Source organism: Echiichthys vipera (genome assembly GCF_963691815.1).
Source record: "Echiichthys vipera genome assembly, chromosome: 4".
Classification (NCBI taxonomy): Eukaryota; Metazoa; Chordata; class Actinopteri; order Perciformes; family Trachinidae; genus Echiichthys; species Echiichthys vipera.
Genome location: NC_139829.1, coordinates 6427586 through 6451192, shown reverse-complemented (window position 1 = coordinate 6451192; position 23607 = coordinate 6427586). Strand labels below are relative to the sequence as shown.

At 41.2% G+C, this 23607-nt stretch overlaps 1 protein-coding gene across 2 annotated transcripts in view; it reads right to left on the bottom strand.

Moving 5' to 3' along the window:
- Positions 1-23607, bottom strand: part of fras1 (Fraser extracellular matrix complex subunit 1) — a 310210-nt gene that overhangs the window by 52484 nt on the left and 234119 nt on the right. For both annotated transcript variants that reach the window (XM_083913052.1, XM_083913053.1), the window contains exons 31-39: positions 18189-18305; positions 15290-15404; positions 13068-13205; positions 9378-9410; positions 7575-7706; positions 7183-7311; positions 6486-6733; positions 5721-5872; positions 3749-3911 (exon numbers count right to left, since the gene is read on the bottom strand). In XM_083913052.1, the coding sequence (XP_083769178.1) occupies positions 3749-3911; positions 5721-5872; positions 6486-6733; positions 7183-7311; positions 7575-7706; positions 9378-9410; positions 13068-13205; positions 15290-15404; positions 18189-18305 (1227 nt within the window). The remainder of the gene's footprint in view (positions 1-3748; positions 3912-5720; positions 5873-6485; positions 6734-7182; positions 7312-7574; positions 7707-9377; positions 9411-13067; positions 13206-15289; positions 15405-18188; positions 18306-23607) is intronic.

The window sequence follows — 23607 nt, the reverse complement described above, 5'->3', positions numbered from 1 at the left end:
GGGAGGAATTAGAAAAGACAATCATGATAAGTAAAATGAATTTGCACACCAGGCTTTCATCCCAGAAAGCTTTTTTCAAATCTGTCTCAGTGAATGATTTTCGGAATTAAACTAAAGCAGGATCTTTTCCTGAACCTAACCATGTAAAGTGTTGGTAAGTAAGGAGTAAGGAATGAGAACGGGTCAAATTATCAGTTTTTTTATTTTTTTTCTGGTGACAGGTTTCTATTTACAGCAAGAACAACAAAGGGCCCAACAAGTGATTGAATAAAAAAATCACAGACACAACCACACACACAGGATTCATTTAAAACATTTTGCTCACGTTTCTATGATTATTTACAATAATTGGACCTGGTGGTTTCTGTAAATGTATTCTCAGTACATTACCAGTACCACTATTCGCAAATATTATAAACATGCAAAAAACTCTATATAAAGTCTCTGCTTTTATCTGTAGAATATCTAACTTCTGACTTAACTGCCGTTATTGGGGGCGTTAAATCCTAACAAAAAGTTTGAAGGGATAATAGACTGGCAAAGTCCCGCCCCTACTGCTAGACCCACATGGGACCTCTGAGATCGTAATGAAATTGCTCAGTTTAAGGCTGTAGAGAAAACACAATGAGAAAGACTACATGTCGCATATGTGATGTCACGTCATCTCCCTTTCTCACAGCGATTCACAGCCGATCAAACCAAGATGCCGGTGTGTTCTGGTCCTGAATGTTAAACAATATTATCCTCCCCTTTGAAAAAAAAAGGTGAAGTGCAGCGCAGATATCTCCATGTCTGTACCAGAGGACCAAGCGCGGATAGTGATGTTAGTCATTTGGGTCGAGAGCAGTGAAGAGTTGTAGTTCAGAAAGCAGCCTCACACAAAAACCGCCATTATCAAACTTCTTTGTGATAAATCATATTTTTTTTTTACATCTAACATATGGTATGTAAAATTCATGGCACAATTCAAACGGGACTAGAAAATCATTTTTATTAGCCGTAGGAATACATGCATCTGAAATTCTTATTGAGATCCCATGTACTGGAAATACACAGCCACTCTATGGCCCAGTCCACATGAACACAGGTATTTTTGAAACCAAACTTTTATGGCCCCCAGTTTAAAAAAGTTCCCGTCCACACAACCGGTGTGATAAAAAAATATCTCCTTATACACACGAACCGCAAAATTCGCCTCCGTCAGCTGGTCACGTCGAGAGCGCTCCACAAGTCTCCATTGATACAACTGACGTCTTACCGTCGCACAGTGAGACGTCAAACAATGTCGACAAGAAATAGCGGTTTTCCTCAGTTTTCTTGTCCACACATTACGGCTGAAAACGGACTTTTCGAAAAGGTTCAACCTGGACTCCGGTTACAAAAAGCTCTGGTTTCAGGAGCCCACAACTGCGGTTACGTGTGGATGGAAGGCCAAACCGTGCAGAGAAACACGGTTTCAAAAATACCCGTGTTGGTGTGGACAGCCCCTATAAAGTTGTTAGATAACTCTCGGCTGCTTGACATTTGTGGGGGTACTTCCACCTTCATAATGTTCTTTTTAGGTTCCCAAAAAAAAGCCAACTGTTAACAGGTGTTGGTTATACCTGTTAACTGGAGAAGTGTATTTTCAGACATATTTCCCACCTCCCAGCTAACTAAAGGAGTGATTTCTCTTTATGTGTCCTGGTTCTGCACTGCTTATACAGAATCCATCCCTGAGGGAGACTCTGCAGTGAGTACCAGTGTAACCTCATTAGGTCTTACATCATCTCTCCTCCACCGGGCGCCCCACACAGCTGGAGCTAGGCTCGGTCTCTCTCTCTGTTGTGCATTCTTGTTCCCTTCAAAACATATTTCACATTTTTAACAGCCGAAAGACAGATTCGTTACAGGGGGTAGTTAAACGGAGAATCCGATGGATAGTTGATGAGCGAGCAGGAAAAGGGAAGTCCCAGGATTCAGCACAACTCCAACTAAGAGCAGGCTTCTCTGTGTTCATTTTCATGTGATGCATGCTCGCTTCAAGTTGAAGAAATACATTATATAAATAACAAATCTGGACCGTTTCTTCCTCTCCACCATGACTTCTTATTGGTGTATGTTTCCAGCAGCGTATGACTTTTATGTCACTGTTTTGCGATCGAGAAGAAAAGGAACCGATAAGCTTAAAGGCATATGATTCTGGTTCTGATTCTGTTACCGGTTCTCAACTGGACCTGTAGCTGAGGAAGATTCTCAAAAGCTCCCCTGTCCGTCTCTCTCTTTATGATTTGTTTGTGCGTGTTGGCGAGGGCGTTATCCTGGCTATCCTGGTGTTGGTTAACGTGCTTCCTGTTGATTGTTTATTTTTTATGTGTAAAGAGTCTTTGAATACTGAGAAAAGCGCTACATAAAATTGATCTATTATTATTATTATTATTATTATTAACAATAAAGTAGGAAGTAGCAGGAAAAGAAAAGACTCAAGTAACTCAAAGTATGAATTTAGCTACAGTCCACCAATGTAACCGGGTTGGTCTGACACTGTCTGAGGGGCAACGTTTCCATGTGTGATGACTTCCTCTGATCCGTTGACTTGTTAAAGACTGACTATAGAGTATATGAGGGTTTCAGTCTCTCATGAGCAGGCAGGGTAATGGAGGGGAATTAATGAATGAATGTTTATGTAGTGTACCAGCCATGAAATTATAATCGTTATATATATGTAGGATCGTTCGTGTGAGTGTGTGTTTCTGTACTAAATATGTGTGTATTCAAGTTGTCCTCATCCACTGTTTGTTTAGTAATAAACAAAATAAACTAAAACCAACTGTAAGGATATATTCATGCACTCATTTTCAATAATACACAGAAAAATACAATCATACACCTTCTGAATTCAGGTCACAGATTATTTCTCAATAAAAGCAGCTATTAAATGTTTGATCTCCTCTAGAGACGTGGGAAATTAAAAAAAAGACTCCTGTTCCCTCCTGGTCCTGGAAAGAAAATCTCAACAATGTCTCCCACTCCCGTCTATCTAGTAGCGTGTGCTGTTAGCCTAGCTCCTGGGTGGTGAGTGAATGTGGCTAATCCAGTAAACGTCAGCCAGATGGACGTATCTCCCTCCCCCCATGTCACATCGATGCCCTTTTTTGGTCAGAGGAAATGAGGCGGAGTCAAAGTCTGACAAGATGGCGGCTCCCAGAGGCGAGGACGATTGGAGCAAGTAGAGAGAACGGACCTCGGCGGAGATGCTACGTCCATTTGTTATACAGTGGTTTGGTCTCAGAGTATTTCAAAGTAAAAGCAGTTCCTAAGTGTTAGGTCTCGGAGTATTTCACAATAAAAGCAGCTCCTAAATGTTTGGTCTCGGAGTATTTCACAAGAAAAGCAGCACCTAAATCTTTGGTCTCGAAGTGTTTCACAATAAAAGCAGCTCCTACGTCTTTAGTCTCGGAGCATTTCACAATAAAAGCAGCTCCTAAATGTTTGGTCTCAGAGCATTTCCGGATAAAAGCAGCTGATTAAAATATATTTGAAATAAAGCCTTAATTCACTGAGTAGGACGTGGAAATACGACCATTAAATTAGATATTAGATTAAAAATTCCAAAACTATCACCCAAATGTCAAGCTGTACTTGGTTACCTTAATGTAACGGGGGTGGTCACGTACCGGTCGCCATTTCACAGGCTTAAACAGAATGTCATATTTCGTAACACACCCTACGGCCCTATTAATGAGAATGCTTTGAAGTGAGTGAGTACCTTGAGGCCACTGTGGACTGTGACCACTGGCGGCTGTCTGGGCGTGGAGGTGATGGTGATGGTGCACATCTGGTTGTCGAGCCGATTGTTGTGTCCGTCATAAACAACAAAGTGGAAAATGTCGGTGACCGGCTGGCTGCCTGTCTCTAAGGAAGTGATGTACCTGCAGATGGAGAAATTGTGTGGTTTAATAACTCATTAGTGTTTGATACAAAGATCTTTAAATGTTAAATAAATTTCTGTTTATGAGTGTAATCCTGGACTTGGGAAAGCTTTGCATCAGCCCTCCCACAACAATGCAGCTGTTTATCTCTGCAAAGCACTAATAAAAATTGAAATTCATACCAGTATACTCTCTTCTAATCCCATTTAATTCACATAAAACAATTCCCTTCTCGTGTTTGTGCGGGCCGACATCACAGAGACAAAACTAATACAGATGATTTGAAAATTGCCCCCCGAGAGGATCGTCCTGCGCTAAAGCTAATCAGGGCCTGCATTATGGAAATGAAGCAGTTAGCATGCGAATATTTATATTTCATCTTGTGGGGCCTCAGTACCTCTTGCAGGTAATATCAGAGTGATGCTAATTAGCATCGCTGGTGCCAACAGGCTGAGTCACTGAACATAACGGGGAAAAGGACATTATTTCCTGCAAATTCATTTGTTTTTTACTGGGTTCTAGGTAACATTAATGTCCGTGGCGTTCTCGTCAGATTGAAGGAAACCAAATGTCTCTCTTACCACTTCCTGCTCTGCTGTAATGCTGAGGGGAACAAGATCCCTGACCGACTAAAGCTGCAGTGGAGAAATTGATCACGACTACGACTGCAGCGTGAAGAACCCTCAAGCCCTTTTTCTGTATTATCTCTCACAGAGTGGAATCAACAGAAGACTTTTCTGGTAAAACAGGCTCTTTATTAACGGCTCACAAATCCTTCCAGTGCCTCCGTGAAACTAAAAGCATATCACTCTTTCCTGCTCTTGACTTCAATCTAAAGTGGTTCTCATGTTTTAACTTTTGTTGAAGGATCCTTCATTCATCTGAAACACTTTTCAAACTCTTTTAAAACACACTGGATAAACTTAACATGTCTGCAGGTCAGGGTGAATTCGTACAGTATTCATCATGAGGGAAGTGTTCGCAAAACTCTTTGAATGTTTTTTTTATTGAAGAACTAAAAGAAGTGCTAATTCGCTCTCTTCTTCTTTATTGCTTATACAATGACTGCTTCTGGAGGGTTTTTGAAAGTCCTTTTTGGTTAATAGCTGCAGGTTTTATGCTGATTATCTGTCTTTATAAGCCTCCGAAGGAGCTTTTAAACTGTCATGGGAAACTTAAACCCTGCACTCAAACCAAGGATGTTCTTTTTGGCGCTTTTCATCTCAAATTTTTAGAGACGCCTGCCTCTGAAGATGAGTAAAATACTTCCAAATCACATTTGAAGGGTTTCTCTGGTCACAGCTAATTGATAAACAAAAATAAAGGAGGAACATACTCCAAGGTGTGATCATGAAGTTAAAAAAAAGACCCATGCATCAGTTTAACCTGGCAGAATTTTTCATGTTTGCTTTTAATTTGAAGCACTCTTCAGGTTTGGATAGAGTGATTCTACATTGTCTGCAAGATCTTAAACCTCTGATGTGTGAAGCAATCTGAGTCTGACCGCAGGATCATATTGGTGATCATATTGGGATCATTTGTGTTTGACCGATGTAAAGCAGGAGGCATTGTAGCGTTCATTCCGTCATCAGCCACGCCTTGAGATAAAGATTTTTGTTGCGATTTAATTTCAATAAACGGATCAAAAGTATCACGGAATAACTACATTTCGTTTCCCATTTGTGAATAGTCTGAAATCATAATCTGTCAGGTGTGTTCACAATTTGAACTGCTAAAAATGTTCTAATAAATATTGTGTGAACGCACTGTAACATTCGTACCAACAAAACTGCCTGTTGTCCATCCTACCTGATCATGTGCTTGCTGATGTCCTCCATGGTGAAGGAGGAGTACTCCCTCAGCTCCTGGTGCTCCTGCTGAGACTGGCTCCTGGTCAGGATGCCGTACATCGGCACGGACACCAACTGGATCTGAATCTGCTCGTCTGGGGACGTGTCATCCTGCGAGAGACAAAACACTGTGAGTGTAAAGTGACAGAAGAAAGAAATGATTCTGCATTTAGAGCACATTAACAGTTCCACTTCCTTTAAACTTAAAACAAGTTCATATTCACAGTAAATAAAAAGGGGGCAGTGATAATAAAAACGAGCCTTAACTCACACATAGTTGAAGGACAATTACAGTCTACAGCTGACAAGCCTGAACACAACAGTTGCTTTTTTTCAGGTTTTAAAGAGTTAATGCAAAAGGCAAAAAATGGCATGGCAATTTATAATATAATATAATAACACACTACTAATGTAAAATGCATTTGCAGATGCTAATGGATAATCAAAGGTAAAATGTATACTGTTAGGATAGGGAGATTTGATTTCCTCCCTGCCTATAGAAAGTACATAAAAATATTTTTAATAAATAAAATCAAAAAATATATTCATAACCACATAGGATCTGATGTATTTAAAAATACTGGATATACTACTCATGCTTATCTTTCCTCCACTGGGTTTCACTGGCATTTCTCTCCAAAAACAAAAACCTGAAATAGCATCTTAACTGACTCAATGTGTTCTTCAAACCGAAAGAAATATTGACAGCTGTCAGTTCACTCACAGTGTAGGCCAGGTGTGAGCGTCGGATCACCGTGCTGCTCTTCTCACCGACTTCCAGTGACAACGTGGCGGCCGGGTCCCGCTGGGGCCCGTCGCCACCGGCGCCCAGCACTTCTACCTGCACCACCGTTGTGGCCATGGATATGCCGTCGCTGACGGAGAAGGTGATGGCGTCGTCCTGGGTGGTGAGGCCGGCGTGTCGGTAGAGCAGAACGTTGCGGGTGATGTCGCTGAAGGTGAAGATGTCGCCTGGTGGGACGGAGAAGGTGTGAACAGAGGTGTGTGCACAACTTTTTACAAAATAAACACACAAAACATTGATTCAAGAGATTTCTAACTTTAGACACCTGAGCAAAATATTTCTTAACACTCTATAAGTTATATAAACTTTGAACATGTTTTAGTTTTTGAGATATGATCATTTTTATGAGCGTAAAGGCCTTTTGATAGCACAATCTGCAAGTGAAACTGAGGTTTTGTAACGGACGTACAACGTAATGATGAGAGAGACAGAAGCCTTAACTCTCTGCTGCAAAAAAAATGAATGCTCTAAATATTATGGTCTTTATTTGAGATTGTTTTATAGATCCGTTTTGAAAGAGTTGTAGTCCGCTTTGTGCTTAGACATTGCAAACTTTCCACGTCTGTCTGTGTGTGTGTGTGTATGTGTGTGTGTGTGTGAATGTGTGTCATGTTACCATTGTTCATGCTGATGTGTGTGTTGCCGTCGGTCTTAATCAGCTCTCCGTGGGCGGGAGCCTCCACCAGCTCAAATTCCAGCTCGTCTGGAGCTGTGTCAGCGTCGCTAACCGCCAGCTGCTGACCCCCTGCACACACATACACACACACACACACACACACACACACACACACACACACGAGGAAAGGAGCATGAAGAGAGATGGGAAGGGGAAAATTAACTGTCTGTACCAGACTGTAAACACTCAGACACACACAGCTCTTCCTCCATTATTGTTGCTCATCAGGGTCGTACTTCAGAGCTCATTACCTCACACAGACCACTTCATCATTTACTGGACCTGTCTTCTCGAAAATGTGTATTTTATGTGTGTTTCTATTTTCGTCTCACCTATGACGGCCTGTCCCCCCAGGCTGACCTCCAGTAACGGGTCCAGAACCTGAAACACCGGCGGCTGCTGATGGTTCGACAGGAGCAGGACGGCAAAGTCCAGCTCCGGAGTCGTGTGTTCCCCATCCGACACTGAGACACAGACACACACACACACACACACACACACACACACACACACACAAAAAAGAAGGAAATCAATCAGATAAGCAGACACATACACACACACACACACACACACACACAAAAAGAAGGAAATCAATCAGATAAGCACACACACACACACACACACACACACACACACACACACACACACACACACACACACAAAATAAGTAAATCGATCAGATAAGCAGACACACACACACACACACACACACACACACACACACACACACACACACACACACACACACACACACACACACACACACACACACATCTCTGATACCCATCAACTCCCTAGCTTTTTAAGGGTTTTTTTGGGGACAAAAACAAAACACGAATCAACTTCCTCAAGTTGAATCACTAAGCGCAAAATTATTAATATGAGAAAGCGAAAAAAAAAACCACACAGGAGCTAAAATTAATCTGCAGAAATCAATTAACCAAAAAGCTGAAACAATTTATCAGAGATCCAGGTGGAGGTTGGCTGCACTCATTCAATGTTTTCAGCCTCATGGCCCCACTTGTCACTTCTACACATGACAAAATAACTAACAAGTACAACAAGCCGATTATCACATACAGATATAAAAAGAGAGTGTGATCGATTAAGAATGACAGAGCAGAAGTGTTACTCTCACATTTTCCTAAGAGTGAAATTTGGATTGAAATTTGGATTTAATCTGCTGAATAATTAAAACACAGAAGAACTAGTCATATGTGCACAAGGCTGTTTATGATTTAGCGTTTTGGATAGTTGTAGAAAACGCAAGTAAGAGCAAACGACCGGAAAACAGCTGCTAAACTAAGCCGTGTGAGAGTTTGTACCTCAGAAGGACTTTAGCTGCCTGTTGCTGCACTTTCTACTCCGCTTGTACCCAAAAACACTATTTTGGAAATGGTATAATATTCTCAATATAGTGCACACTTAATATAAACTAATATAGATATTTTTAGGTGTCTTAAATCCGTTTAGCTGCTGCCCCTGTCCACAGCAGTACATTTCTTAGCATCTGTGTCTGTAGCAACATACACACTTCAAAAGATCCAAACTATCACCTTAAAGTGGCATTTTAATGCCTTCACCTTGCAGCCCCAAGCTAATCAGTGTTAGCCACTGCCGGCATTGAGTGACTCTCCCGGATATCTCCGTTAATAGTTCATCCATGAAAAAAATTGTCTTGATGGCTTATTTGGTTACCGAATATGCCAAAAAAGGCCCTGGGATGAAGAGCTGAGAGAAGATAAGAGCATCAGCGTGGAGGAAAGACGAGAGGAAGCTGGAGATGAGAGAAAAAGTGGAGGAAAAAGGAAGGACATGCATGGTAAAGATTAAAAGGAAAGGAAGAGAAACACGGAGAGGGGGAGATCAAGGGAGGAGAGAATATGAGAGAGAGAGAGGAAATCAAAGGTGGGAAGTGCAGAGAAGAGAAAACTGGAGAAATTGAGGTCAGAGGAAAGGAGAGAGAGAAAAAATGTCACAACAAGAAAGATGAAATCAGAGCGGAGACAAGAAAAGATGGAGAGGAGATGGAGGAAAAATGAGGATGGAGCATGGAAAAGAAGAAATTGCAGGATGTGGGAAGGACGGAGAAGTTCTCTCCCTCCTCTCTAAATTGAGGAAGATGAAGTATTTACCTGTGAAGTAGACGCTCAGCGACTCGGGCAGACCTGTTGGGGGTTAAAAAGACAAAACTTTTTAGAGCTGTGAGGTGGTAAAAGTGAAAAACAGTGGATTCAGGCAGAGCTGACGGGGCGTTGCAGTGAACATAAAAAGTGAACGGGTGATGCTATAGAGACATAAAAGTCAGCAGGCAATGTTGAAGATTTACTGACGCAAAGCTTTTCCTCTGGAGCTCCACACACACACCCAGATTAAGAGAAACTAAAGTCATCTTTGATCTTGGATTATGGGATATCTTCTGGCACGTACGTCTCTTAAAAAACGGCTCCGATTTACTTTGAAAATGTCTTTAACGCCCTCAGATCATTTTTAAAACAGTTCAAATATTCATTTATTGGTGACGGTGCATATGATCCAGGATTTAACATTTATAAAGAGACTTACATGAAAAACCCAAACGTTTACATTCTGAAGAGTGTTTGCCGATCAAAGTCAGATTGAGTTGACAAGATAATATGACTTGTACAAAATCATTTTCTGGGCCAAATGTAAACTGGATCACCATGGAGATAAGAGCTCTTTAAAGCCCAACACATGCACGGAAACCCTGATCTTATCTGGATGTTACACAGACGCACAAGCGCTTATTTCCTTTCAACACTGAGGGGGACACATATTAAGCAGGGGATCAAATATTTATTTCGGTGTATTCAGGTGGATCTATGCACCAATTTTTGGTGACGATTTCAAATTTAAAGCTCAAATAATATGACTCGAAGCAACCTGTTCTATTATGACTTAATTCTCAAAAGCTCAGATTATTATAATTTGAATGGCGCTAATACTCTGTTGTAGTTGACAGACTAGGATTCGTCTTTTCGTTTAAATTCTCGCTCTTATTTATTCATTATTTATTAGAGCAGCTTTTTCTGTTTTTATTTAATCGAAAGCCTTGACATCTCCTCTTCTTCTTTCTCTTCTCTTATTTTGAGATCATCACACTGTTGCATCTATGAGTCGCATTGAAGTGGTTCTTCAAAGTAAAAGTCCTCTTTTACACATGCTCTACATATTGAGGGGGATTTCTCCCCTGTGCACAGTTAGTCCGTACATTAAAAAGACTTTTACACTACAACTCCCTGATACAAAGCCTGTGTAAATGTCCGATTGAGCCCATGTGTCTTGATGACGTTTTCTATCATGCCGCTGAAATGAAACTGGAAGAAAGCAAACATCCAAGGGTGAAAAAGAAGGGTTATTTACACAAAGATGAATGTCTAACTAAATGGAGGGACGACAAGATGCAGGGACTTCTGTCGGTAAGGGCCAACGCCGAAATCATCAGACAGATTCAAGGAACGGTGAGAGACTCAATTGTTCGTGAACAAATTACAAACCAGCTACGTGACTCCACCTCTCGCCTAAACCGAACAGAGTATTTCCAGTAAGTAAGGGCGCACTCACACTGTCCATCCATACCGTGCCGAAACAGGTTTTACAGGTAAAGTCTAGTTCCTTTGACCAGTGTGAGTGCAACCGTACCGCGCCTAGCTGCGGCCCGCTTCCTGGCCACGGTTCGTTTGGGAGAGGTGGACTTTAGTAAAGCACGCATCGCGATGACGTCCTCAATGCGTGTGAAGTGTTATGGCGTGATTACGTATAGGCAGCAAGAAGCATTAGCCGAGGCCCAGGCAGTGTGAGTACAAACGGGCCTGGCCCATGGGGGGAGAGGGAGGGGGGACAAGTACCCTAGAGCACGGGGCACAGGGCACGGTACGGACGGACAGTGGGAGTACGCCCTAAGAACACATCTGACAGGGTGGATCTCCTGTCGTGTGTGAAGTTTATACGGAGTTGAAATGACAAAATAGTTCACGTTCATGTTTTCCTAGGTGCAGTGAATAGTCTGTAAGGTAGCAGGAGGAGACTTTTTTCTCTCTTCACTCTACCGCGCCTCTACCTCACTTGATAAGCCGCCACTCGTATAACTTTAGGGCCAATGAAGGTGGACATGGCAAACGCTGCAGATAAGTGTGTCAAAGCAAACAGAATAAATACTGCAAGTTAACTTAATACAAATCTGAAAATATAAATATATATATATATAAATAAAATAAAAAATGAGGAGAGAAAAAATTAAATCCTAAATAATTAAAATCAAAAAATGGAAAATAAAGAGAATTATATAGAAGAATAAATAAGTAAATTTCAAAAAATCGGAAATTTAAGAAGATACATACATAAAATAATAAATACACGTAGAAATATAAAGACAAATAAAGTTTAAAAAATGTATTAGTTAATTTATGTCTGTATATATTAATTAATTTATTAATAAAAAAATATTTTTTTATTACATTATCTCTTTATATTATCCGTCATTTATTTATTTTCATCCCTTTATTTTTCCTTATTTTTTCCTAAACAGAAATAAACAATTACATGTGAAAATAAATAGAATTTTATTATGTATATTTCCACTTATATTTTCATTCATCCGTAACTTTCTTTTCTTACCCTTTTACAGATTGTTTTTATTCGCGTCACTCTCATGTCTCCATATATACTGCCTCGTCTTTGAGCCAAAGGATTTTCAGTGTGTGAAGAGTCATTCACAATGTTCAAACCTTTCCGCTGAATGTGGCCAATGAAGGTGGACATGGAAAACAATTATCGCTGCAGGTAAGTGTCATTCTGGTGAACTCCTTTCCAACGGCATTCTCAAGCTGCATTACAAACACCTGTAGGTAGTTAAGAACACGGGCTCTCTCTTCATAAATATGCCGTCTCTGAGAATAAAGCCAAGGCACTTCAATCTTTTTTTACGGCTTGATATATATTGATAAAGACGATATTACACATCTGTCTAGAATGGAGTGTCCCTTTAACAAAACATCAAAGTGAGTGAAAGTAGATGACACACTCAAGAACTTGCAGCACCTCTATGAATAGTAAATCACCTGAAAATAACACGCAGCAGCGGCGAAATCCAGTGTTTTTATGTGAATATATCTAGGAAACTGATACAGTGTTAAGAAGCTGGGGCGGCTGATTGTGTCTCCGCAGGAGGTGCTTGTGGTGGGCGAGGGCAGACCGCTCAGCTACAGATCAATATGTGGCTGCTCAGGAGGAAACAGTTCGAAAATAAAGCCCGCCGCTGCAGCCAGCTCGCATTAATGATGTTTGCAGAATGCAAACATGCAGAGGGAATATTATGAAACTCACACACACACACACACACACACACACATACACACACACACACACACACACACACACACACACACACACACACACACACACACACACACACACACACACACACACACACACACACACACACACACACACACACACACACACACACACAAAAAACCCCACACACACACACGCAAACAAGCACTCAACAGTAATAATGGCCAAGCTGACAAACTGCTACACTATTACCCAATGACACAGCTGGTAACTCCTAATTAAATTAAATTATACAGGAGCTGAAGGATAGTGTGTGAGAGTATGTAAGCTTGTTTTAATAATTGTAAAGACTTATGAGAGGTTGGGAGGTGTGTGTGTGTGTGTGTGTGTGTGTGTGTGTGTGTGTGTGTGTGTGTGTGTTTGTGTGTGTGTGTGTGTGTGTGTGTGTGTGTGTGTGTGTGTGTGTGTGTGTGTGTGTGTGTGTGTGTGTGTGTGTGTGCGTGTCTCACCAATAAAGGAGTACTGGTAAAGCTCCTGGAGGTGAGAAGGGGCCTGCGGTGGTCTGTAGATGATCTTTCCCTTGTTGACGTCGGCCTGAGAGAAATGTTGCGCCGGTGTGTGCGGCCTGTCCCGATGCTCGATGGCTCCTGAAGACGACAGCAGCAGCACAGGAAGACTCTCAAGATTCAAGATTCAAGATTCAATCAGTTGTTGCCTCATCAACTGAGCTGGATTTGGACTTTGTTCCAGTGCAATCCAATGAAACCAAAACACATAATCACACAGCTGAAATGACACCATAGTACCAACAGAATACATAAGAAAGAATGAAAGAATAAATGTGGAAATATATAGACAGGAAAAAACGAAAGAAAAAACAAGTAAATATAAAATGCGGAAATATAAAGACAATAAATAACCAAATAAATAAGTCAACTTCAAATAAATAAATAATTAAATGAGTATGTTTTAAAAAATAATTTAGTAAGGGGAAATAAATACAATAATAAATAATAACATTTAAAAAATGGAAGAGGGAGAAGAGGAAGAGAAATATATAGAAGAATAAATAAGTACACTTTAAAAAATCTGATACTAAAAAGATATATAAATAAAATAGATAAATCTATAAAGAGAATAAATAACAAAATTACATTCTACATTGAATGTAGAAAAATATTAAAAATTATATAAAAGAATAAATAAGTAATTTTAGAAAATCCAAAATTTTAAAAGATACAGAAACTCAATAATAAATAAATGTGGAAATACAAAGACAACTGACAAAATATAAAACAATAATTATGAGAATTAACATATATTTGTTCATTAATGCTAATGAAACACTTTTCCCTGAACAAATATAAACGAATACATGTGAAAAGAAATACAATTAAATTATATTGTGTTATTTGTCTGTATATTTCCACATTATTTATTTCCAAATATGTTTTTTATTTATCCCCACATTTATTTTCTTACCCTTGTACAGATTATGTATTTATTTACGCCACTCTTATGTCTCCTTATAAGCTGCCTCATACTTGACCCAAAGACTTTTTCAGCGTGTGATAAGTCCTTTACAATGTTCAAACCTTAAGTGATGACACAAGATGAGAACACTTTCTATTACCTCTCTGTTAGAGCTATAAGAATGCACTCTTCGACACCACAAGTTTCCAAATCGGCCTTAAAAAAGAATAGTGTTCATTGAACTGATGGTGAATTTGTCTTCTCATTTCAGGGAGGAGGAGATTTTGGTCCCGAGGTCAAATGATCCACTCTCTACAGTCTGGCCTACGCCGGAGTATGACATTCAGGCTTGTTTCTCAGAGGAAAACCTGTTCTGGGGGCTTAAACACTCTCTCTTTTGCACAGCGAACAAAGATAAAGAACTACATATTTTTTTGATAGATAACACAGAAGTCTGGTGAAAAGGGCAGCAAGGAAGAACATTAAGCTCAGAACAACTATCTCAAAATCTAATGTCAGAAAATAAAAGGCTTGTGGCAAACTCTGATGTTTAATCTGCCTGTCCTCCTCCTCATTGGCTCTGTTCAAAATGATTTCTACAGATTTAATCGTCCATTAGTTGATGAATATGACCCATTGTAAATCGTTTTTCTCCCTTTCATTAGACGGAGAGCACCAGTCTGTCAGACGGTCCGATGGTGAAATGAATGGCTCCACTGCTGAACGCCACATTACATTCAACGAAAAAGGAAATCAACACTCATTCTTGTAACAGTCCAGACTGTAATTAAATCACTTCTGGACCGGGGTAAAGTCACTGAAACAGACTGATGAAGAAAAGCTAAACCCTTAAGCAAGGCATTGAGTTCTCCTAAATTAAGCATATTAGAATTTAAAATGATCATCTTTTCTAACATTTATCATTAATAGTAGACGTATAACTGTTTATCAGTAATAGATTTTTTTATCAGTAAGATGCAAAGAACTACTTGATCAGCTCTGATGCTGAAAGCGATGGAGCCCAGTGCCTTGCTTATGGGCACTTAAGTGATAATTAACGCGGAACAGTAAAGCTTAAACATTAGCACAAGCTCAGAAGATTAACTCACTGTGTCTAATCAAAAGGCTCCGGCCCCCTGACACAACTTAGATTGGAATTCTTTTAATCTGTGTGTGTGTGTGTGTGTGTGTGTGTGTGTGTGTGTGTGTGTGTGTGTGTGTGTGTGTGTGTGTGTGTGTGTGTGTGTGTGTGCCTGACCTTGTCCTTGCGGTAGGGGTTTGGTGATGTTGTAGATGAGCTTCTCGCTGGGAGTCTCAGAGTCGACGAAGGACAGAGCTGAAGGCGTTATCTCTGTCACCCGATCCTCCAGAGCCTGCACGAACATGAGCACACACAGACACACACACACACACACACACACACACACACACACACACACACACACACACACACACACACACACACAAAAACACACACACACACACACACACACGCACACACACACACACACACACACACACACACACACACACACACACACACACACACACACACACACACACAAACTAGGGTGAGAACAGAGGTAAAACAAGAGCTAATACATCCTCCACCTCTGACTGCCACAATGTAATTAAGGGATCCACACGCACAAACGAGTAGAAAACAATGTGTGCTCATCTCGAGTCCTCGTATATATGTCAGGACTCACCTGGGTGAACTCACTGGGTATCCCTGCGTGTCACACTATAACGCTCCAGTACGGCCGCTGTTTTAAACATGATGTATACTGAAACAAAGCAGCCACTTTGTTAAGGTAAGAAAAAGACGGATTGTGGGGTTAAAATATGTGGGTTATTGACGTTACTACAATGACGTGCGGGACACACGGGACATGAACCGCGATCTCCTCCATACATGGACTTTGTTGCTCTTACTTCATGCTCTGAGCGTATAATATTGCCACGGAGGGGTTTTACAGTTTAAAGCACGGTGCGTTTCATACTGACGCTCAAGGGCGTCTTGTGCGCTGGTATCGAAAGCAGAGGTCTGGACAGTAACAGCAGTGTCCCTGGCCCTGGGAACGGACAGAAAAACCACGCAACCAGCAGCATTTTGTGTTACTTTACTTCTCTGATATTTCGGATTTGCTCATGATTTGCTTATGTATTTTTCAAATGTTTTGTGTTTTTGTCTCAGCCCTATTGCAAATAAGGTTGCTCCTAAATATATTCCAAAGTTTAAATAAAGGTCATAAATCAGTTAATAAATATTCCCAGAGATTTCAGGGTGATTCTGAAATACATACTGAGTGATATTTCTTATTTTTCTGAAATAAAAATGAATTGTAAGTTCATTTTAAACAGCCTGAGTCTACAGTAAACTCAGGTCAGGCTGCCTCCAGAGAGCCAGATGGAGCACATTATGATTTCCAGCTTCAAGAACTTTTTTAAGACTATACGGCTGAAATATGATAGGAGAGAGAGCAAGAGGGCAACATGCGGTAAAGGGCTGCAGGTCGGAGTGGAACTTGGGCTGCTGCGGTGAGCACTTATAGTCTCTGTATACGGGGCAGGTTCAAGAACTAAATAACGGAATATTCAACAAATAAAAAACGCCAATAAAGTTTCTCCACATCATAAGACATGACTGACAGGTTTCAGGCACCAATCGTTGTGTTCTCTTAGAGTTAGAATTCTGAATCAGTTGAAAATGTGATCCAACAATGACACATGTATATGTCATAAACACTATTACATCCTCCAGGACAGTGGGTTAATACTGCAATAGGTGGAGAGCAGTATGTTTTATGTGTTACTTTTGATTTCCTATTAAAGCTATTTTTACCTTTCTTGCATGTCTCATAGTGCTTCCCTCCAAAGTCCCACCCTCTTCCCTCTGCCTGACCTCTGACGCTCCTTCCTCCCCCGACAGAGAAATGCTGCGTCTCAGTGCCAAGGTAAGTCCAAAGTTTCGGACATCCAACTAGGCAACATGCACTGTAATGACTGTCAAAGTGGAACCTTTTGCTAGCAAATTCGCGGGATATCGATTTACCCCATTCTCTAATAGGAGGTTCCTTTCCCTAGTTGGAACTCCGAAACTTCGGACTTCCCATGGCAATTGAACGCAGCATGAGAAGCACATGAGAAGTGCAGGTGAAAACATAGCGACGGATAACAGGCAGGAAGCTCAGCAAATAATTTTATTGCGACCGAATAAAATGATTGGTCAGATTTTTAGCAGAAATATATGAGAATTAAATATTGATGAGTTTAAACACCTGGTGGATTTATTTTAATTTTTAAGGTCCATACGCTTTTTAGGAGCATTTAAAGATTACAAAAGAAAAGTGTAACTGTCACACCGCGGTGAGGAATGTCCTGTCTTGGGCTTTTTGTCTTTTGAATTTCATGGTTTTATTTTGAAAAGTAACTCTCCTCTCGTTTCAGGTCACTTGCCCTTCCTCTTGTGTCACCGGTCTGGTGTCTCCCCTAATCCCTGATTGTTTCCACCTGTGCTCCCTTCCCTGGTGTATATATTGTCTTTGTCTTCCCCTGTCTCGTCGCCAGAGTATTTCGTCGTGTCATGAATCTCCAGCCTTTCACAGCCTTGCCACAGAGTTGCCTTGTAATTGATAAGTATTGCCTTGCTTGTTTTTCTGTTTCCTTGTATACCTCTGAAGAAGAGTGATTTTGATTTTGGATAAAGTTTTTTTTGGTTAGTTGTGAACCCTTTTGTTTTCTAGAAAGCCATAGCCTTTTGTTTTGTTCCTCCCTCCTTGTGGAGCGCTTTGATTTTGTAATTATTCTCTTGTCCTTTTCCTCCTCGAGAGTGATTTTCTGTTGGTGTAACTTTTCTTAGTTTATTCATTATTAGACCAGTGTAGTGTTTGTTTCTGGTTTCCCCTCCTTCGGGAGCGAATTTCAGTTTCTAGCCCTGTTTATTGTTTTCTTGTCTCTCCTCTGTCTGTTGACGAGGTAGAGTTTTAAAGCCATTTGGTTGTCACTTCTTCTGAAGGAGATAAAAGTGTTTCAGAATAAAAGCCTGTCATACTCGTTCTCCGACTGCATCTGAGTCCTAATTTCGCCAGGCCTGACAGTAACAATGCCAGAAAGGTAAGAATGGCTTTAAACACAGAAGTCAAGGTTTCCCTCACCGTGACCTGCAGGTCGCAGTCGGGGGCCAGCTGGGGGAATCCTGGGATCTGAGGCAAGACTCCTATGGTGAAGGTCTGGGCTTCGCTCTGCATGAGTGGGGCTGCCTCTGTGGAAACCTACACACACACACACACACACACACACACACACACACACACACACACACACACACACACACACACACACACACACACACACAAACACACACTCTGTTTTAGAGACTGAAAACTTGCATCTACAAGAAAACACCTCTCCCCTTATCTTCCTCCTCTACTCCCTCTGAAGCTTGAAGTGTTAATCTGCACATTGTCTCAAAACAATTAATGTTTTTTTTGGGCTGAACTTGCGCGAGCATTATGCATTATTTTCAGAGCTGATAGGCTCTCAGAAACAACAAGAAATAATAAACACATGCTCCAGTCTATAACTGTGACAACAGAAATTGAAGCTGACTTAAGGCTGCTCCGAAGGGACGAAACCACAGAATTTGATTTTCTCCATAAATCACTGTGAAAGCCACAGGAATATTAATAAAAGACAAACCAACATAAGTTCAATCCAGTGTGATGATCTCAGCTTGACCACATTTGAGTGTTAATCTGTGCCCAGTGTATCTCTTAATGAAGCAACCGCAGCCCTGATTACTTTTAAATTACTTTGTAGAATTCATAAAAATCTGTTTCAACATGGAGAGTGCATATTAGGACAGAGAAGGAGCCTCAGAATGGATTATTGAGCAGCAGGTTGCTCAGCGGGGTGACAGCAGCAGACAGCTGTTTCTGGACCACGACAGACATTTCTGTGAGGTTCATTAAAAAGGATTTCTCCTCTTTTCCAAACACCTTTCCTAAAGGTTTTCTGCTGACATTTCCTGCTTTCAGTGGTCAAATAATGTAATGCAAGAAATATTTTCACCAATTTAACTGGTACAAGATGTGTGGCAGATTTCTGATAATCTTTCAGCATTCAGTCGATTCTCCGTTTTCAAGAGTTACAATAAGTTTTTAAGTTACACCTACAGTCACTTAATTACATCTTCAACTGTAACTGTGCATTCAAGTTCTCGCTCACAACAGGCCGTAGCATGTTGTGATCATGTCACAGCCTAAGGGACGCCAAGACGTTTGGTGGCTCTGAAGAGAGCATAGATAACAGCATATAACAAAACCCGTACTATAAGCCTGATTCAGAAGTTGGAAATTTCAGATCTCAGATTACAAGTGAATGCAGCATAACTGTTAGTGCCGAGCTCCCCCGGCGGACCAACCGCTGTCAGCAGCGTCACTAACATGGCGGCGTATTTACATCTAGCCCGGGAATGTCGCCACAGACACACAGATTGGATTATTCAGCAAAAAAATGCTTTCATTAGTGGGTCATATGATCAATCACCATCGTTTTAACTCACTAACTGATAGATAGGAACTTAACAGACAATTAAATAGATGAAGGAGAACATCTTCAAGGTTGCAAAACAACTGTCTATAAAACAAACATTTGTTTAACAAGAAATAAATGCATGCAATCCACAAACACATTAAATTCCACTGACATCTACAGGAGCTTCTGGTTTCCCTCGGGAGGGCACGACCTTGGCTCTGCCAGTCTGACAAAGGTATCTTATATATCAGGTCTCTAGTGTTAGGCCAGTCCTAACAGTAGTTTTACAGCTGGATAAGTTGGACGTATAAGTCTATTTTAAGGCTAAAAAGTGAGCCACTCTGCCCCTTGAGGCTTACTGTGGATTAAGAGCCATGGTGTTGCTGAATCTAGACATCTATTTAAAGTCTGACCAGAAGTCAGACCTAAGTCAAAGTCCCTCTTTGTGAATCCAGCTCCTCGTCTATAGCCACATGTGCTTATTATCCCGAGCCTATAATCGGTTTGCTTGATTTGAGCTACCTGTTTTATAAATGAAAATAAAACGCTTGAAATGAAATATCTTGAAACGTGCATGAGCTGTGACAGCCAGTGTTGCTGCAGAGTTGAAAAAAAACCTCCTCTTTTCTCAGCTCTTCTTCTTTTCTCAACACATTTCACCTCTGTACATTTGCTTGCTTATAATGGTTTAAATTATAATTTGAGATTATGTTAATTGAATTGCTGAAAGGTGACGGAGAAGCTGGTGGAACGGTATTAATCCGCTCTGGTTTCCTGACTGAAAGTGTAAAACCACACTTGAATTTTTTGCTCTGCTCCTTCACGCCCACGCTACTTAACCAGTTTTCAACAGTTTAAAATGTTATATCAAACTGTGCTCGGGTTTCTTTTATGTACATAAGTGTCTGCAGCAGCAGCGACATCGGTTGTTCCTTATAAAAGCTCATTTTTGTCCCCACTTACTAATTCTGCTGCTGCTGCTGCTGCCTGTCATTTCAGTGGCATTTGGTGGCATTTAAGGGAGGGGAGAAAGTTCAAGAAGTTGTTGTCAGGTCTGTCAGTCAGAAGAAATGTAACGCCAGTGTGCGGCCTGGAGTCAGCGCCACCAATCACAAGTAATGGTGTTAGCAAGCGAGCCGGTGCTGAGTCAGCTGGATTTATTGAACGTGGTGTTGCAGCAGCAGTAAATGATTGATTATTCGCTTGATTCCATTCAACATAAATGACATTTTATTATATGTTATGTCATTTGAAATACAATTCCCTTCCCGAATCAAACTCGTGTGTACAGGCGTCACGTCTTTGATCTGAATGGTACGCATGAGACTCCTGCATGCAGTTCACTGACATCAGGTCTAATGAGAGCAGCTGACTAAAACAATCTCCATCTGGAGCCATCAGGGTTTGTTCTGCGGCGCGGCTTAAAACACTGATCGACTCATTTGTGCCAATTCTTTTTAAATTGTGTTGACTGAACATTAGAGGGATATAAACGAGACATGAACAGGGCATGAAATGGATATAAACAGGACATGAAGGGGACATGAAAGGGATATAAACAGGACATGAACGGGACATAAAATGGATATAAACAGGACATGAAGGGAACATAAAAGGGATATAAACAGGACATGAACGAGACATGAAATGGATATAAACAGGACATGAACAGGACTTGAACGGGATATAAACAGGACATGAACGGGACATGAACGGGACATGAAAGGGACATACATGAACGGGACATGAACGGGTCATGAACGGGACATGAACGGTACATGAAAGGGACATGAAAGGGACATGAACGGGACATGAACAGGTCATGAACGGGACATGAAAAGGACATGAAAAGGGCATAAACGGGACATGAACAGGACATGAAAAGGACAAGAAAGTGACATGAACGGAACATGAACGGGACATGAACAGAACATGAACAGGACATGAACGGGACATGAACGGTACATAAAGGAGACATGAACGGGACATTAACGAGACATTAAGGAGACATGAATAGGACATGAACAGGACATTAACAAGACTTGAGCGAGACATGAACGGGACATTAACGAGACATGAATTAGACATGAACGGGACATGAACAGGACATTAAAGAGACATGAACGGGACATGAACAGGACATGAACGGGACATTAACGGGGCATTAACGAGACATGAACAGGACATGAACGGGACATGAAAGAGACATGAACAGGACATGAACTGGACATTAACGAGACAAAAACGGGACATGAACAGGACATGAACGGGACATGATTGGGACATGAAAAGGACATGAACAGGTCATGACCGGGACATGAACTGGACATTAATGAGACATTAAAGAGACATGAACAGGACATGAACGGGACATTAAAGAGACTTGAACCAGACGTGAATGGGACATAACGGGACATGAACGGGACATAACGAGACATGAACGGGACATTAATAGGACATGAGCGGGACATTAACGGGACATGAACAAGACATGAGCAGGACATTAACGAGACATGAACGGGACATGAACCAGACATGAACGGGACATTAACGAGACATGAGCGGGACATTAACGAGACAAGAACGGGACATGAACAGGACATGAACGGGCATTAACGAGACATGAAAGGGACATGAAAGGGACATGAAAAGGACATGAGCAAGACATGAACGGGACATAAACAGGACATGAACAAGACAAAAAGGACATGGACAGGACATGAAAGGGACATGAACGGGACATGAACAGGACATGAACGGAACATAAACGGGACATGAAAGGGACATGAAGGGACATGAATGGGACATGAAAGGGACATGAACAGGACATGAACGGGACATGAACATCATGCAAGGGACATGAAAGGGACATGAAAGGGACATGAACGGGACATGAACAGGACATAAACAGGACATGAACAGGACATGAAAGGGACATGAACAGAACATGAACGGGACATTAACGAGACATGAGCGGGACATTAACGAGACATGAACGGGACATGAAGAGGACATGGATGGGACATGAACAGGACATGAAAGGGCATTAACGAGACATGAACGGGACATGAAAGGGACATGAAAAGGACATGAGCAAGACATGAACGGGACATAAACAGGACATGAACAAGACAAAAAGGACATGAACGGGACATGAAAGGGACATGAACAGGATATGAAAGGAACATAAACGGGACATGAAAGGGACATGAACAGGACATGAACGGGACATGAAAGGGACATGAACGGGACATGAACAGGACATAAACAGGACATGAAAGGGACATGACGGGACATGAACATCATGCAATGGACATGAAAGAGACATGAACGGGACATGAACAGGACATAAACAGGACATGAAAGGGACATGACGGGACATGAAAGTGACATGAAAGGGACATGAAAGGGACATGAACGGGACATGAAAGGGACATGAACAGGACAGGAAAGTGACATGAAAGGGACATGAACGGGACATGAACAGGACATAAACAGGACATGAAAGGGACATGAACGGGACATGAAAGTGACATGAAAGTGACATGAAAGGGACATGAATGGGACATGAAAGGGACATGAACAGGACATGAAAGTGACATGAAAGGGACATGAACGGTACATGAAAGGGACATGAAAGCGGTCTTCTGGGTTAAAGTCTGGTGTTTCCTCCTTATGCAAAGTTAAGCGCTCTTAATCCCGTAGCACTTGCTCTAATATTGCTGCTGACTATGACTTTTTATAATAACTCACCCATTAAATTTATTTTAAGACTTAAAGTTATACATAATGAAGGTTGTGTTCAATTTGAGTGACAGGTTGGCGCCATCACAGGTGGTTAGCGTAGATTGGAGCCACTTCAGTGCGTCCATGGTTTATACGGTCTGTGGTCACAACATGCAATCAGGGACTTCTATTCCTACAAACACAGTAATAACCCAACAATCTCTTTAATCAACCCCGTACATTTGCACAGATGCCCAGATGCCCAGATCCTTTGCTGTACAGGTTCAGTCAGTTATTCCATGAGCCACACAA